The sequence below is a fragment of the Solea senegalensis genome, linkage group LG17, assembly GCF_019176455.1.
Source record: "Solea senegalensis isolate Sse05_10M linkage group LG17, IFAPA_SoseM_1, whole genome shotgun sequence".
In the NCBI taxonomy this organism is placed as follows: Eukaryota; Metazoa; Chordata; class Actinopteri; order Pleuronectiformes; family Soleidae; genus Solea; species Solea senegalensis.
In genome coordinates, this window is record NC_058037.1 from 2,141,057 (window position 1) to 2,160,102 (window position 19,046).

The 19,046-nt window shown below is 41.8% G+C and overlaps 1 protein-coding gene across 1 annotated transcript in view; it reads right to left on the reverse strand.

The window, feature by feature from the left end:
* The window catches only part of LOC122784424 (gamma-aminobutyric acid receptor subunit rho-2-like), a 36,205-nt gene extending 18,937 nt beyond the window's left edge, over positions 1-17,268 (reverse strand). The window contains exons 1-2 of the mRNA XM_044049695.1: positions 16,948-17,268; positions 12,451-12,557 (exon numbers count right to left, since the gene is read on the reverse strand). Coding sequence (XP_043905630.1) covers positions 12,451-12,557; positions 16,948-17,072 — 232 coding nt within the window. The 5' untranslated portion in view covers positions 17,073-17,268. The remainder of the gene's footprint in view (positions 1-12,450; positions 12,558-16,947) is intronic.
* Positions 17,269-19,046: the final 1,778 nt, after the last annotated feature.

Genomic DNA, 19,046 nt, shown 5'->3' on the forward strand with positions numbered 1-19,046 from the left:
TACACATAACCCCATGCACAATTGATGATATCTATAAAGTGGGTAAATTGGCTATTGACTTCAAACACTAGTCTAGTAAGTCTCTTTGCTCTGTTTTCGGTCAATACCAATGACTCTGACTGCCAAGTGCTCCAGTATTTTAACCTGAACCTCAGTAAATGTGTTTATACTGAGCTAGTAATGAATAGTTCGGCTAAATAACAGCTCTCTCCTCCAGCAGAGAAAGAACAAGTACAGGCTCTGAGTAAAGTTATGGGACAACTAAGCATTTTCGTCAGCATTCCAGAATCGAGATCTGGAATCGTCTATTTTTCTACTACATTGACCTGAAGAAGACCTGAAACTAGTGATTGAGAACACTGACTCAATCAATGAGCTTACTGAGTAGTAAGCTCTTTTTCCCATAGACTTCTCACTCCTAGTCTTTGGCTGAAACCCATATTTTATTCTGCTTCTCCCTCTCGAGGGGTCGCCACAGTGGATGACTTGCATTCATGATTTTGGTAGAGATTTTACGACTGATGCTCTTCCTGGCACAACCCTCCTATCTATCCAGGCTGGGACCAGCACTAGGAGTACACCACCATGGCTGGGGGTCAATTTAGAGTGTCCACTTAACAGTGAGCAATGGGGATTGGGGCCCTTGCTCAGGGGTATCCCAAACCTCGACCTGGTGTTGACTCTAACTGACAACCGAAGGTGCAACAGCTGGCGCTACAAATACAGCTCATAATTCTCTGCAGCTTTATCACTATGATCCATTCACATGAGGTCATGTTGCCTTCCAAAGATATATTTTGCAGTCAATGCTGTGATTTGTATTTTTTTAAAGCAGCGAACAGAAAATCCATGGCATGTCTTACAATTTATTTGCAGGGTTTCAAAACTAGACCTCTAGACTCTCTGGTATTGGGGTTTTTTTCTGGTATGGTTTTGTCATGCAGACCTGGCAACCCAAGTTTGCGACCCAGTGACAGTGACGACTGGAAAAAACAACAACATTTGACTGCTCAGCCAGCTGCCTGATGATTTCTGGCAAAATCATCTGACTTAGCCCAAGGAAGGTCTAGCACCATAACATTACGATTGCTACCTCGACAGTTTGGGGGCACTTTTGTTTACTGCTTGAATCCATCAGGCTCATCCTGTCTCTTTTCCTGGATGTGCAAAGTGGGATTTTATTGTCATTTGTATTCTTGCAATCCTCCCATTTTAACTCACTCAGTCCTAAAGTAACATCCTACTAAGCCAGACTAATCTCTCCAATCATTTTACATGATAACTTGCATTCAACAGCATTTACATATTTGATGATATGCGTTGTGTAGCTGATGGCGAGGATCATGTTTAAGACCATCTTGGGATTTACAGGGAAATGGAAGGGTATCCTAGTAGCCTGAACATCAACGGGGGGGAAAAAGTCCCATACCCGTCTTTCATTTGAGTACTAATCTCACATTGAGTTTTTAATCTGTGCAGCCGTAATAGCGCCACCATTACGTAACATACTAGTGGCACGGCAAAGCTGCTACCTGGAAGAGGGGATATTAATTCGTGCCCAGTCCCAGCTGTCGGCAGAGAATCCTCACTTTGTCTCTTTCTATCTGTCTCTCACACACACACCATATGTCCCACATCACGTGCCAGACTCGGTAAAGCCCCAGCACCTGCTGAAAAACCCCAGCAGTAGACTCAACAGCAGACATCTGCTGGTCCACTGGTGTTTCATGGAGTGGAACTGTCTCGGGTGTCTCTGCAGCTGGGTCACAAGAGTCTGCAGCCAGGAGACGCAAAGGCTCTGCACGGGTAGAACAGCAGCAATCACAGAGCGTGGAAGCTGGTTTTAGACGGAGACGGAGAGAATTTGTTGTGTGAATTGTGATGAGTTGTTTTGTATTGAGAGGAAGAGCCGGACACGTCCTCTGCTTGACTCATGTAGTCGCCGGTCTATGACTTTAACAGATTTAAAGGACCCGTATGAACCCTGAGGGATGGATGACGATTAGACATTTCCCTCACCATGGGATCTGGCTGTTCCCGCCCCTTTATTCAAACACACGTGTTTGCATGAACAGAACGATGTTTTTCACACGTCTGACGACATCAACATGTTTCAGTCAGTGTGTCTATGCATCTACATATGCTCAAGTGACCGAGACAAGGAGGACAAAAGAGACGAGAGACGCTCTACTCGCGCCACTAGAACATGAAATACGATTCTTTCTCGATTCCGGCCTGAGGATGGATTGCTTTAATGTAATGTGGTTTTTGTGATCAGATTTAATACGGATTGGGTGACGGTGGCTCAGTGTTAGAGTGAGTCACCTTTTAAGTGGAAGGTTGAGGGCTTGATTTCCGGCTCTGCTCGTCTACATGCTGATGTGTCCTTGGTCAGGACACTTAACCCAAAGTTGCTCCTGATGGCTGTGCCGTGTGAGTGAGTATGAAAGATGTATGATGGAACATCGATGTTTTTAAGTGGTTTTAATTTCACTAAGCCCACATTTGTCTAGCACTTGTGCTTTAATCTATTTGCTGTTGTAATGTTGTTCATGTCTGTAACTTGCTGCTGCCTGTCTGTCTGTCTTGGCCAGGATTTTTAATCTCAGTGAGTCTTATCCTGGTTAAATAAAGGTTTAACAATATTGTGGCTGGTTTTCTATGCTTAAGTGTTGATGGCTGTGGAGATTAAATGATGAAATTGGGGTTTTGGCCAGAGTATTTCCTTCTGCTTCTATGAGCTTTCTGAGCAATTTGCAAATGATCCAACGTCACATGATTATGCGATGAGACAAATGAATGCGTCACAGAGACGCTCCACTTGATAATGTTTTGCTATTTCTTCTGTGTGGGCTGTTTTCAAAGAGATGAAAGCGTGAAGGGAGAGCCTGCGTGTCAGCCAGTGTTTGTCAGTGGCAGCAACATCACAGAGGAGCCAACACTGTAAGTCAAGGTTCAAATGCATAGAACAGCCTCGTTAATGGGCTCACGTGGCCTGCAATCACAGGCATATTGTCTCTTTCTGGTTTCTGCATCGCTGAACCTCAGCGGCTTCGTTTAATATCACGTCTCACTGTTTAAAATGGAATGAATGCCGAGGCACGAGGGAGGAGAATAAATGCACATAATCCATACGAGCTCATAACGTGACAGAGAAGTAAACGCTTCATTATTTGCGTGGGAGTTTATCGAGCGATGCATTTTTTTTTTCCCCCTCACTGATGATGAGTTTATTTGTCTGCTAATTATGAGGCACTCACTCACTCACTCACTGTTTCTGTAACTTAGTTCAGTTGGACGACTGTCTTTGTCCCAGTGCACGAGCAACAACGAGGAATCTACTTGTTAAATAAACACTAGGGGGCGATATGCCTCCTTCAGGATCGGACAGTTTTCTAGTATCTGGGGCGTATTGTGAGTAATAACATCAGGATGAATAACATAGTTGTGAAGATATCAGGATAGTAGAGAAGAGGCTTGAGCCTCAGGGGCCCCTGGGGCCTGGTCCCGGTAGACCAGTTCAGTAATCCATCCTTGCCTACTATCTATTTACTTTAAAATGTCCAATTCTTAAAAATGACAGAGCATAAATTCAGTCTCCTTGTCAATCTATAAAAAAATGTACCAACCTAGATTTCATTATGTTTTTGTCAAAGTAGTTTTATTGTTCTGTCCGACTCTGGTCCCACTGAGGGTAGAAAAACTATCCGTGCAGTCGCAGCTCGACTCGCAGGTGCATTAACCGACATCTGTGTGTTGGTCCAACTTAGAGAAGATTGATTTAGGACAAACTTCTTCTAATGTCATTTAAACATACGGACTGTGTTTTTGGACTCCACTTTCTACTGGACGGATGTATCAACTGTAGGCTGTTCAATGACTTTAACATGGCTATAGTGGAAAGGGAACCCCTGAGCAGGGTGCCCAATCCCCATTGATTTGCTCATTCAGACTCTCTAAATGGAAGGATTGTGTATATCTCTGCCAAACCAAATATTATGTGTGACAACCCTGCTGACCTCCCTACTGTGAGGAAACAATACTAGCCACTGTAACACCATGTGGCCCAAACATGAACATGAAAAACATTTTTATTTAAGTGTGTGACGCCACACTTGTATTTACATCATTTATGACACATTTCTAGTCTTATACTCAAAGCTGCTTTACACTTACAATTTTGCCATTCACCCATTCACACCCATTCACTCACACACCTGCTCTACCACTGAGCCACAGTTGTCCCAAATGTCTTTTTTCATGTGTGAGTTCACAGAGACAGACGAGTGGAGGCCAAGAGCAGTGTTTGAGCACCAGAAGTTACACACTGGAGCTTTAGAAACTAATTCACATGCTGTCGTCTGTATACTTTTTACATTGTTCACTGTATATTGTTATTGTGTATTGCGTCTCCTCAGAGGAAGATTTAATGTGTATCTAGAAACACATGATTCAGCAAAGCTACTTTTTTTTATTACGGCGCCATTTGATTTAAGAAGGTTTCATGCGATACAATTTTTTAAAGCTGTTGTGCGTCCGTTTTAAATGTATAAAGAAATGTCAGTTTGAGTCAAAGCACATAAACATAATAGTGATTAAGCCCATCAGCTCCACACGCTCTCACACTGTCTCTCTGCATGTCAGTGTTTAGATCTCGTGTCACATTTGCACGCCGCACACAGGAAATGATTTGTCTCATGTCAACATTGCTGTAACTGGCAAAACAATAACCCGACCCAAGAACCCAGTTGTTCAGCAATTTCACATAGAAATGAATTCCATTTGTCAGGCTGGTCGTCCAGTAAAATGTAGCATTTGTGTTTTTAATGTGTATATATGTTATAATGTATAATAACCATAATGATCATTTGTTACATTTGTACATTTTGTAAGAAGAAAAGATTGATTGAATGTTTCCTTTTGAAATGGCGTCCATGAGAAATTAGCCACATAGAAAAATTGTCAAGCGCTGCATTTTTCTGGAGCTGTTGACAATTCTGCTTTTAACGAGTGCATCATTTGAATTGGTTCATTTCTATAAAGTGAAAAGTTATCTGACTTCAGCTCCTTAAAGGTTATTTTTATTATTATTATTTTCTGGTTTCTTTGCTTCTCTCTGACGGGAAACTGCATTTGATTTTGGTTTGGGGGCAAATAAAAACATCAGATATTCTGATTTACATGAATGAATAATCTACATATAAATCAATTATGAATGTGGTTATCATAACTCTAATTCCCTCATTTCAGCTGTTAAAACACGATCACGTTAACATCAGAGATTATGTACAAAAATCTTTCTTCGGTGAAGTCAATCGGGAAGTGACAATATATTAAACCGCCATCAGGGGGCAAAACCACTGGTTGCATCTGAATAGAAATCTATGGGGAAATGAGCCTGTTCTTCATTTGATTTATAACATCAATAAACTTTTTCACAGAGTAGTTAATGATCTCAATCGCTAGTTTCAGCGCATCTTTAATAGAACATGATGTCAATTTCACAGATTTACAAACAGTCGTCCAATAAGAGCTTGATGATGCCTCTTAACGTGTGGTTACAGACATGTAAATCGTGATTCTGGAGGCTTCAAAACAGGACTTCACATTCTTATTTGGGACGTCATGGCCGGTTGCCACATATGTAAATATTATAAATAATAATAATAATAATAATAATAATAATAATAATAATAAATAATAATAATTCTGCCATTAGACCTCGTTTTCCAGCTGGAAACGGAAACTTTGTTGATTCACTGCTGCCTCAGTCAGTGAATTCCAATGTGTTATTTTGTGACTTCAGTGTTTGAAATCTTTAGTTCAGATTTACTTCAGTGACACAAACCAATGAGGCAGCAGTAGATCAACACCTTGTTTTCCCTGCAGGGTAAAAACAGTGATTTTCTGTGTGGAGTTTGGTGCAGGATAGTGAGTTCTTCTGCAAACTTCAGTTTCCTGTCAGTCACTTTGTTGATATGCACGTCTGCAAACATGTCAGTCAGTCAGTCATCATCTAACCGCTTTATCCTCCACCAGAGGGTCGCGGGGGGTGCTGTGCCAATCTCAGCTACATCGGGCGATAGGCGGGGTACACCCTGGACAGTTCGCCAGTCCATCGCAGGGCCACACACAGATAGAGACAAACATCCATTCACTCTCACACTCACTCCTACGGTCAATTTAGAGTGTCCAATTTACCTATTCCCCACATTGCATGTTTTTGGACTGTGGGAGGAAGCCGGAGTACCCGGAGAGAACCCACGCACACACGGGGAGAACATGCAAACTCCATGCAGAAAGGCCCTTGTTCCAACCGGGGCTCGAACCCGGGCCTTCTCGCTGCAAAGCGAGAGTGCTAACCACTACACTGCCATGTGGCCCTGTCTGCAAACATGTAAATAAGTCAAATCATACAGGTTCAGGATCATGAGCTAACATGTGGTTTGCAGAAATGAACAGTAACATCCTGGCAACTAGGTTGAAATCTCAATTATTTAGAATATTAGTAGTTTTTAAGTGTGTGTGTGTGTGTGTGTGTGTGTGTCATCGTATGAAGCAGCAGCTTGTACGTCCTCCCACACACACACACACACACACACACACACACACCCCTGTGTCTGTACAACAGCCTTGGAAAAACACTTTTCAGTGTGTTTACCAGATCTAATCACCGTTGCTCTGTTTGTCTGGGAGTGAAGGAGACTTCTCTGGATAATTTAACTCTTGAATGAGGAACACTGAGAGAATCCTAAGTCAGAGGACGGCTGGTGCAGTGTTTTCCTTGTTTTGAGGAATGATGAAATTAAAGGTAAAGGGTGAGAATTTCACTCGTAGACGCTTATGAGTGATGAGCTGTCGTGTCTTATCAGACAGGACAGTAGTTCCCACATGGGAGGCGAGTCCGGGTGTGCAGTGGGATTTTGTGACGACCACATTATTCTTGCATGACGTGACACTTCATAAACAAAACAGATTATCCAAAGATTTTAAACATAAACTGATTCTGACTCTTCAATGCATAAGTGTTGATACCTTTAATTACTATATATTTTTATTTTTTCATTTTAATGTGCTTATGCTTATTTATTTATTGATGTATTTATTTGGTTATTTATTCACTTTAGTATTGAATTGATCTTATTTCCTGTCTTGGTTGTATCCATCAAGGTGTGTGAATGTGGGTGGGAATTTTACTTTTTATAATTTTGCTCATTATAAGGGAATGTTTTATCTTTTTTTGTGATGTCATCAGTGGGCAGATTCCTACAAAAATCAAATGGGAACATACGGGGGCTATTCATCACAAAAAAATCAGATTGATCTGTAAAGAACTGCAGAGAGGAAGTATCTAACAGGAGGACAAACGTACAGATAAACCCACGCAGACGAAAACAACAAAAACATTGATGGAGATAATACGACATCAAAAGCTTTCACGTGAAGTGAAATCAGCTCCTCTTCATCAACAATTTACCGCATTCATTTTCCTTTTTGTCACACTTCCTCCGATCAAATCGTCCTCATGTATAATTCCTGCACATGTGTTTGAAAAGAGATGATCCGTTCCTCCTCGTGCTGATACCGGACTGCTCCTGTGTTTCCTGGATTAGCAGCTGTAAATCCACAGCTGCTTCATCCTGACTAGATTATACAGCGCCACTCTTCCATTATAGGCACTATACACAGCCGAGAGTGGGGGAAATCCCAGGCAACTGACGCATTCATGTGCCTCACAATCCAAAAGGGGGGAGAAACATGCTGTTTCGTTAATGCACATGTAGCGAAAGCATGACAGGCCTTAAAATAACATCTGAGGCAGACAAGGTGGTGCAGGAGCGCCACAAATAGATGTTTCCAAAGAATCACAACTTGTTGTGGTGACAAATTCTGTTCAAACAACAAGGCGTGTTGTCTTCATCATCTTCCTCGCAGGTGCCTCTGATCAGGATAACAGAACCTTATCACCTGCAAACCCCTGATACTGCCAAGCCGCTGTTGCACCAAACAATTAACATCTCCCTCCTCAGCGTCTTTCCTGGGGATCGCGGAGCCGTTAATAGACACTAAAATTCTCCACACTCAGGACTCTGTTTTGATTGTGACTCGGGAATTCTCGCCATGGCCCCAAACGGCACATAAGAGCCTCATTCTACGTATTCTTCCACCAGAAGAGGACAAAAGTAGTGATGTAAGGAGATTTCATTAGTGACACTGCAGCCGCTCCGTTTGAAGCCCTGGAGGATCCTTGGCAGCTGCTGCTGCACGCTCACACACACACACACACACACACACACACACACACACACACACACACACACACACACACCTCTTCCAGTCAAATAAGCACACGGTGTCTCACGGGCAGCAGCAGGCGCTTTCACAAGTCAGCTGTGTTTGAACAAGAAAACCACATTTACTTTCTTTTACTTCTTTCCTCTGTGTTGAATGTCGTGCTGCATGGTGCATAACAGAAAAGAAAAGACTGTTCAACGTGATTAAAGGGATAGTTTAGGCTTTTTTTGAAACGTGGTTGTAGTCAGTGGTGATGTCACCATCAGGTGCCTGAGACACGGAAACGCCACTAAAAATCACAGCTGCCGGAACCTTAACCGAGTCTCACGACACTGAAATCTGAACCTGCTCAAGTGTGTGATATCTAAAGAATGTGACGGTTTTATCTTTTTCTCGCCATTAGACCGTTTTTTCCAGCTGGAAACTGAAACTCGTGAAACCGCTCATTGAAAAGTCCATCGAGAAAATCACGGATTCGATCACACACACGTCGTTAATCCACTGCTGCAAATTCCAATGACTTCACAGAGTTTGAGATGCTTTGGTCAGATTTGCTTCAGCGACCTGATCTTACCTAATGAGGCAGAAGTAGATCAACACTTTTTCTCCCCTGCAGGGTAAACAATGAGGATTTTCTCTCCGGGGTTTGGTGCAGGCGAGTGAGTGCTTTGCAGTTTCCAGTTAGAAGAGGTTGTTTAATAGTGAGATGAAATGGAGAAATGTATTTTTTTCATATATCCTAGACTTTGTTGAGCGGTTATAAAAGCTGTTTTTCCTTGTTTCATGGCTGGCAGCTATGTTCTCAGTGATGGCAGTGCACACGCTGACATCGCTACCTCATCCAACCTCACTTCAACAAACCTGACCTATCAGTAGAAGGTAGGCAGCAAAATACCAGGCACAGAGTAGCTTTCTCTGGCTGACATTTATGAAAGAGCATTTTTGCAGAAGGGGACACTCAATCTTAGCCAGCTGTGATCACTCATTCCTGGACAAATGGAATCTTCTCTTCTCCCTCCTGGGCAGAGACACAGGTTTCTCAGGTTTTGGAGAAACAAACTGCAAACTGTTCTTCTACCAAGTGCAATAAACTCACTCAACTCGCACTACTTTACTGTCTCCATCCCAGTAGCATTTTAACATCTGATCTTTTAATTGGGTTTTAACTGTGTGATTATTGTCCCACGTCTTCTTTACGTGTAACTGTAATTTCTTATGATCGTGGTTGTTCCTGTCATCCACTGCAAACCACACTCCCTCCCTGGAGGGACAATAAAAGTCTGTGAACCTGTCGACAGAGCTGCTGCTCGCACCGGCAAACAAAATTAGACAAACACAAGATAGACCGTGTCCCGCTCCCATCTGCAGCTGTAAATGAGGTCCCAGAGGAGCGTGGATTCCACTGTGGGATGTTTCCCTGCAGTAGTGTTTGTGTTTTGGGCCAAAAACCAGACTAAGTTTACTAAATAAAAATGAAAGTTGTTATGACGCAAACTAGAGGGGAATGAATCGGGAGGACATCCGATCAAAACTAATCTTTTTGTGAGGTACGGAGGAAAGGAGGAAAAACAAACAAACCTGAATCTGCATTTGGAAGCGAATGGAATGAAATTGAAACTTTAGTTCAAACTAAAACAAACCACCGATGCTGCAAATTCTGGATTTGGAACAAATGTGATGTTTCCCTGTCTTTACTTTGATTGTAACACGTTAAAAACAATGTGGTAGACATTTATGTTAGATATGGGACCACACAAAAAATTGCAATATAGATTTTGTATGGGAGAAATGTAGTCGACTAGACTAGAACTAGAACATCTTAGACTAAATTATGACTCAAACTAAATGCCATTTTAGTCAAACTAAAACTAGAACTAAAAAGTAAACCAAAATTAGCTTCTAGCATCTACTGGAGGGTTGCTTGACAACCACAATAACTTGGCCTTACATTGCTTAACAAATGAATGTACCTAGTAATATAATAATAGTTAAAGTGATTTTTACAGTTTTCACTGACCAGCAGCACCGAGGATAAACATTAATATGAGGACAGAAGCAGTATGTGTTATTTCTCTTCACAGTGACAAGGTCAATGCCTTGAGGTGCCCGAGGGAGAAAAAGAAGGAAAATAAAGCCAAATATAGAGGATTGACAACATTAAAAAAAGAATCACAACTTCATTTTTCACTGTGGTGGTGGACGGTGGTCTAACTTCACCGCAGGAAAGATTTCAGACCTTGAGTAAAGTTCACAACAAGTTTGGGGAACTTGTCAAATTTCCTGACCTGCCCTCTAAAGACCTGATAAAGCCATGAGCAATAGTCTGATCTGTAGTGGACAGTCAGACCTGGACTGGAGGCAGCTGACTCTGGAAATGCAGAATTAAGTTTCAGTCTGGTTTTAAAATACGCCATAGCACAGAAACTGCTCTTTAAAGAGTTTTTCTTTTAATTACTGATGCTGGAAACCCTGCTGTGCTAGTGCTTTTAGATCTAACTGCTGCCTTTGACACTGTCGACCACAGTTTATCATCCCATGTTGAGCATGGGTAAATTGGGTAAATTTCTCTCCTGTGGGATTCCTCAAGGCTCTATGCTGGGCCCCATTCTCGTTGCACTGTACATGCTGTGCCTGGGATTTATCTTTGAAAAACACAGTATCTCCTTCCATTGTTTTGCAGACAATATCCAGATCTATTTGGCCATCAGAAGAAATAGCAAAGATCCTCTTCAGTCCCTAATAAATTGCAGAAATGACATCAAATCCTGGATGGGATTACATTTCCTGAATCTACATGGAAATAAGACTGAAATTGTTGGTTTTGGACGACGTGACTAAGTGGACACCTATTGTATGTCCACACTCTTGGCCCTCTAACTTCATTTGCCTGTTCTTCAGCCAAGAATCTTGGTGTAATCTTGAAACTAGAAAAACATATCACTTTATTTGAAAAAAGCTGTTTATTACCAGTTATGCCTCTTGGCTAAAATAAAACCCTACCTCCCCCACAGAGACTCTGAGTTATTCGTGACTTTGTTACGTCAAGATTGGATTACTGTAATTATTTATGTGTGGGTCTGAACCAGTCATCTCTGTGCAGCAGTCCAAACTCCTGCCAAAGCTACGAGATCCTCAGACCAGTTTCCGCGGGAGTGAAAAAATTGCCTTTTTTCCACATCTGGAGTCAAATAACATAATATGAGATGAGTGCACATAGCTGTCTGTCACAGGTGGGATTTGAACCCTGGACTGCGGTTTCAAAATGTAACTCCTTACAAACAGAGCTAATGGGGTAACATCATGTGACCAGGGGCGATATTTTTTGTTCAAGTCCCTCCCTGACCTTAATTAATACATTATAAAACCAAAGCTGCAGGTCACACAACATCTCATCGTGGGCCGTGATTGGCTCGTGGGCCGTAGTTTGGACACCCCTGGTCTAAGGGGGTTACTTAAAAATGTGCTTCTACAAACCACTGTGGTGTGTCTGTTGGGTGGCCGAGATGGGGGGGGGGGCCCAAACTCCAATCTCACCCAGGGCACCAGCATGCATAGAGCCGGCCCTTAAAGGGCCTGTTTATGTTAAACACCAGATTGAATTGAGCTCTTTAGTTCAATAAATAAGCTTCTTATTTTTTAATTGTCTCCTCAAATCCTAGAAGCAGCGCTATTGTCATAGCGACCAGGGTAACAGCGAGTGACCTTAAAGTGACTTGGGCTTAAGTCAGGAGGAGTGAGATTTGACAAATAACGGCCTTAAAAACATCTGTCAGATAAGTAACACAACCGCAGCGGTAATTTTAAAGCAGCAGGGGCTTTTTCTTTTCTTACACAGCCTGCTGAGGATCTCGGTTTTCTTTTTTTTCTTCAGCTGGAGGCTGCAAACTCTGCGTCTCACCTATTTCTGTCCTCGTAAAAGATTGGAGAAGACAGGTGGTGGAAAATGAGCCTACTTCTACTTCTATTCCAGTCACGCTCAGGTTGAACAAAGGGTGTCGCCTGACATGTCAACAGCACACACTTGCTGTCAACAGACTGCTGCGCTGAATAGTCAGTGTGTGATGTGACTCAGAAAGCAGGACGGTTTCTTCAGAGACGCAGGAGTGAAGGATAAATGTTGGCTAATTATCTGCAGCAGCCGTGCGGCGAGCTTACCTGCGAAGGCGGGCCTCAGGGTGAAGTCGTGGTCGTCGATGCGCAGGAGGTGGCTGGTCTTCACTTTGCGGGTCTTGGTTCCGTCGGCAACCTTTTTCGACAGCGGGCTGAAAACAAGCAGACGGACATTTTTACAGATGCACAGACAGTTTTTTTAAATCACGTCAGAGTTTGTCCGATCGTAACATCACCCGTAACAACCTGTACTCGTGATTTGACTGGTGCCAAAGGGACGTTCACAAACATCACCTGCAACCAGGCTGTCAATCACGCTGGTGCCGTGCTTTATCATCTACTTTCGTCTAAATGAGAACATAATATACAAAACTGACATCATGATCGATTGAAGAAGAGCTGAAACTAGTGATGGAGACGATTAACTGCTCAGTTTTTATTCAATATTGCCATTTACTGACATTATAAACACAAGTTTTCTTGTTCTTTTTGAAACTAGCAGTCGCCCCTATGGTCTATGGTTTGTCCTCAGAGGGAAAAACATTATATTTATAACAGAGTCCAAAAATGTCCCAGTCACCAGAGATTATCATTGTTATTAGAACGTTCCAGACAGAGTAGTCAACCAGAAAATTGGGTAATCTATCCGCAGCTCCAAATAGGGTTTACTAGAAGTGCATAAATGGAAACCCCGTTCCTCCATTCATCTACAGTATCTTAGTGAATAAATATACGGCAAATACATTACAAACGCAGGCTATGTGTTTCATTTGATGATAACCTTTCAGTACAACGTAAATCAAGTCAAGACACTTTTATTTACATAGACCAACATCACAAACACAGTCTGTACAGCAGCCTGTAATGCCCTTCATTTACACTGAGTACTTAGTTCTCAGTGTAAATAAGTTCTGTGGAGAACTCCACAGAAACTCTTGCACAGGGAAAAAATGGAAGAAATTAGAAAGTTATCTGAGAGAGAGAGAGACAGAGAGAGAGACAGATATCACCAATTCTGCTGCTACTCTGTAGCATCATGGGAGGATGTGACCAATGACAGGTCAGTTCACAGAGAGCAGATGCTACGATCGGCTGTTCTACTACACCTACACACCTATAGAAATATCGCTACTTCAACATTGCAAACAAGTGCCTATGCTGCAAAGAAAGCTTAAATAAATGTTTTAAAGAGATTTAGAAAATGAACATAATAAAACATGTGAATGCCTGCAGAGTGACTTCACCATTGTATATTTAGCTTGTCACATGTGTGGTACCATTTGTACCCTTTACGTTGGGCACCACTTTGTACTCTTGTGGTTTGTATCTAATACGTAACCCTGTTGTGTTAATGTTGTATCCTAATTTATGAACGCATTTTGTATAAATATCCATCATCTTCTACCACTTTATCCTCCACAGGAGGGTCACGGGGGGTGCTGTGCCAATGTCCGCTGACATAGGGCGGGGTCACACCCTGGACAGTTCACCAGTCCACATACACAGACAAACAACCATTTAAACATTCACCTACGGTCAATCTAGAGTGTCTAATTTACCTAATCCCCATATTGCATGTTTTTGGACAGGAGGAAGCCTGAGAAAATATACACACACACAAAAGGCCCAACTGGGGCTTGAACCTGGGTCTACACAATACACAGAAAGACACTTGGTGAAACCCAGATACCAAACAGGGACCTTCTTGTGGTGAAACAGCAATGCTAGCCCCTGCTGCGCCATGTGGCCAGCAAAGCATTCTGTTTCACCTCCACTTGTCTGATTTTTGTCCTGTTTTGAAAGTCACGGACAAGACATGGATGGACGTGTCTCACCTTGTCCCTTATATTATATTATATTATATTATAACAAGATTTATATTACCATGGTAGGCAACTGTCAGCATTAATATCTGGCTCGGCAGATTTATTAATAATGATTTGCTTATCTTCGTGAAAACATTGACGTCATGCTGAATTCAGTGGCTTTTATTCTGAGAAGTCAAAGAGCATATTTACTAGTAACAGTCTGAGGCAAATTCAATTCACTTTTCTTTCTTCTTCTTTTTCTAAACCAACTCATCTCTTAAATCTTTCATTTAGTACAAGATTGAATAGTTTAGATTTAAAGAGAAAAAAAGAAAACAGGTTTTACCTGATGAAGATATGATGTCTTGGCCTATAATGAAGCTTTGGGTATTTTATTGGATTGATAGTGTAGCATTATTTCAGCAGATTAGACAGTAGACAGTAAACAAATGTGTCTATTTATGGGACGGGATTGTGAAATCATGAGTATTTAAATAAACTCAACATTCAAATTAACTTCCAGAAAGTCTGACAGTCGCAGCTTTAATCAAGTAACCCTGTATCTTAAAGTGATTTAAGATACAGTTATCCTGACTTCTTCAACTCCAACTCTCCTCAAACACATTCATCGGAAGATGAAAAAGTTTCTGTGACCGACTGCGATGTTTCACTTTCCAGCCGCTCTGTAGAAAAGGCCCGAGTCTTTTCCTCACGCCGGCACTAAACCTTTCTGTGAAATGGATAGAAATCACAAAGGGAGGATTTGTTTGTGTATGAGGATGTTTTTCCTTCAAACACAGAGCTGGACTTTCCTGCACCAAACACACACACACACACACACAGCTCCTGCTGAGGAAAGGCACAACTGCTTTTACACAAACATGGTTTATACTTTCATTTCGACTTTGAAGACTTTAAATACACTATCAGTCAGTCAGCGGGGAAATGATGCAGCAGTTGGGGACTCGTTTTAGAGATGATTTAATGCCTCTTTTTCAAGACAGACAGAATGAATGAATGATTTATATGATATTTAGATGCATATCAGATTTTCTGATTTGCTTTTTCTGATATCCAGCCCAGGGATTTTGACCACTCTTATCGCAACGGAGTGATAAGAGTGAGTCTCATAGCAGCTCATCCCTGCTATTATTAGCAGGGTATTCATCCACATGTGGTTTCTGTGGCGACTATGTCAAGATGTGGCGAGTCCAAGAAAACCACAGTATGTGTGCGTTCGTTATAATTAAGGCACCTGACACCCAGTGCAACAGTGTGGCTCAATGATGTGTCTTTAATAATGGTGGTGGCACAGAGGAATAACACACACACACACACACACACACACACACACACACAGGTTTGCACAGCTATTCTTCTTAGGACTGTGCATTGACTACCATTCATTTGGACAGTCTAACCTTAACCAGTTAATAACCTTAACATAACCAAGCCTTAAACTTAATCAGTTCCTCCGAAATGAGGTTCTGCCTCAGTAGGACCAGGTTTTGGTCTTCATGAGCACTACTAGTCCTCCAGTATTTATGCCATCAAAAGAGGCAACAAATACACAACAACACACACACACACACACACACACACTGAAGTAGTCGTGATGTGGTGTCATTTTCTTCTTTTCAACCAATCTCAAATCAAATCAACGACAGATGTTCTCCTGCTCCTGTGTGTGTGTGTGTGTGTGTGTGTTCTTGATTTGTGAGGATCCAAAAAAAAAACCATGGTGAGTGAGGACATTCTGTCTGGTCCTCACATCTTTAAAGGGCTTTTTGTGGGTTAAGACCTGGTTTTACGGTGAGGTATTCAGTTATGGTGTATTCTGTCTGAGGCTCCGAAATAATGATTCTGTGTTGTTTTAACTGTTTTTTTTTTACTCAAAAATGCTTCCAGGTTTCATGTTTTAATGACTTTGATTTTTCTCTCCTTGAGTTTAATTATAGCTGATACTTGTTCTGCACATTCATGCAGCAACACTGGTGTGAAAACAGAAACAAGCCAATTTCTGCTCCGCAAGAACAATTAGTTGATTAATCAATTAACCAAAACCAGCAGCAACAACTTTTGATTGATGATCGATGTTTGCCACTAATAATAATAATAATAATAATAATAATAATAATAATAATAAGTAATAAGAAATCTAGAGACATGTTTTAATCATGCACTCAAAAAAACAGAAGGCAGGCTCCTGCTGGTGGATGTTTGATGCTCTTTGAAAACTGATGGATAAATATCCCCCCAAACAAAAGGCTTAAAAGAGAATATCCCTCCTCAAATCCCTCCACTTTTAAGTCTCTTTACCCTCAAATCCACTCTGATGAAGAATCTTCACTCAGCTGAAATCACAACCAACATTTTTTTTCTCCTCTAATCTGCCGCCGTCGCAGCAGAAAACAGAGAGGAGAGAGAGAGGGATGCGCGCTCTGGCTGCGTTTTTACGCACGGGTTGTTCCCGTGGAAGAAAAAGCGATACATGTCAAGTGTGATAAAACATTTCAGAGCAAATCTACCAGGATTAGTCGAGTAATCACAGTGTTCTTGCAAATGCAGAGCAGGTGAAATCCGCTGCAGCTGCATCAATAATTATTGTTATGCTGAAAAACAGAGAAAGTAGATCTCATCCATGTTGGAGATTATGTGGTGCTTTCATCACTTCTGGATCCCAGTGTTAACTCACATTAGGACAAATATCTAAAAAAAAAATGTCTCCACTTACTTGCCGAGCTTGTGGATCTCCGTCGGCGGCGTTGACCATCGCTTTTTCCGACTTTTGTGCCTCCTGCACTCGCCGACGAGGATGAGACACAGCAGCAGCAGCAGGAACCGGACGTAGCGCGCCATGGACACTTTAAAGTTCCCGCAGAGAGTGGGTGCGTGACGACGGTGCTGCTCCACGGACAGGAGGAGCTGTGATGACAGCAGGGACCATCTTCATCTGAGAGACTCACAGAGAGAGAGAGGGATGCGAGAGTGTGAGCGTGGGCGTGTGTGAGACTTTCAGTGTGTATCTGTGTGTGAACAAGTGGTTTGCTTTGCAGAGAGAGAGAGAGAGCGAGAGACAGAGAGAGAGACAGAGAGAGAAGCGCTCTGATTGGTTCTCAGACTCATGGCTCAGGAGCGCACAGCATCAGCACCACACACACACTATCATAGTTAGTCTGCGTGTAGATATGTGTGAGTAAGCATGGGCGTCATACATTACTTTAAAGGTGCAGTGTGTAACATTTAGCAACATTTATTGGTGAACTCCAAGTGTGTTGTAGAAACTCTGTAGCCTTAAATCAGCAGCAAAACAAAAGGTTTGTCCATTGTCTCCCACGTGATTCCACTCAGTCCATGTTACGTGTTGCAACACCTGTAACCAAGTGCTTTTGAAGCAAACATTAACCATTCAGCCACAGTGCAATACTGCGTGATAGTGTTTGCACTAGCCCTTTAAAGAGCCATTAGGATAATTGCAAAACCCATGATTTCATTTTAATTACTGGATAAATAAATGAGGATATCAGACATACCAACAAAAGACATATTATTAATGTATATTTACACGTTACGATGATTTTCACAGAAAAGCCGCTGCACACGTCATCTACCAACGCTGCAATACGACCTTAAAAGACAGCATAGGATCATTCTGGGACCATGAAAAACAACAACTCATACAATCAGGTGATTGCACCCTTAAAATAAATAAATAAATAAAATATAATTATTTAATCTTCAATTAGTGCCTAATGAAAATAATGTCACCCAAATGACACACACTGTGCGAACCTTTAAAGCTGTCATTACCAGAGACCAGGTCAGGGTCCACACATGGATGTCACACCGGGACAAGGACTTGGACCCAATTGCACGACTCGGGAGAGGAAGTGAAAAAAAAAAAACAACAACTTTGATTTTCAAAGGGCAACAAAAAAAAACTCCTAAGAGGGAAAAACTAACAAAAAAAATGACTAAAACTAACAAACAAAATCACTCATTCAAGGAAAGCTAAGAAATAAAAAACTCTTTTTCAAGGGAAAAACATCTAGAAAAAACAAGGACTTGACAAAGAAGCAAATAAAAGTACAAAAAACGTGACGACAACGGCACGGGAGTTACTCTGGTTCAGAAGACAAGACCAACTGGCAACAGACAAAGGCAGCCGCAGACCATAATATACACACAGTAATGGGGAACAGGTGGAAACAATCAGGGCGGGGCAGACAATCAGACTGGCAGGAAAACACAAGGGGAAGGAGCAAGTTACCTGAAACGAGAGGAGAGAGACATTTCAAAATAAAACAGGAACCACAAGACAACAACTAAACAGCGCCGGGAGCAATTTACTAGTCTGCAACTCCTGTCCCAGACGGAGCTTTTCGGAGATAAAAAGAGTAACACATGTGCAGTAAAAACGACAACAACATGAGACAGTAAAGCTCAAGGAGACTCCCTGGTTTGAGGAAGTCCACTGCAGCACACACACACACACTTGAAGAGCTTATTGAGACCAGTTCTTGACCTTTGAAGAGAAAGTTTTCCATCACTTTTATCTGAGCAGACTTCATTGACATCCTTTGATAGAGAAAGCTGATCTTTTACAGATGTTGTTGTTGTTGACAGGGCTGCTGGTGAGTCTTTGGATGAAAACCACAGAGACGCTCTGGTGCTGAATTACTGACACATTTGAAAATTCATTTTCCAGAGCAGAGATGAATGAGGCTTTCATAACTCACGAGGTTGTATTTTTTTTGCAGTGTATGACAATGATGCCAGCGAATTGGCTTTTTATCTCGAATTTCCAGAGCTTGATTGTATAATGAACCAAAA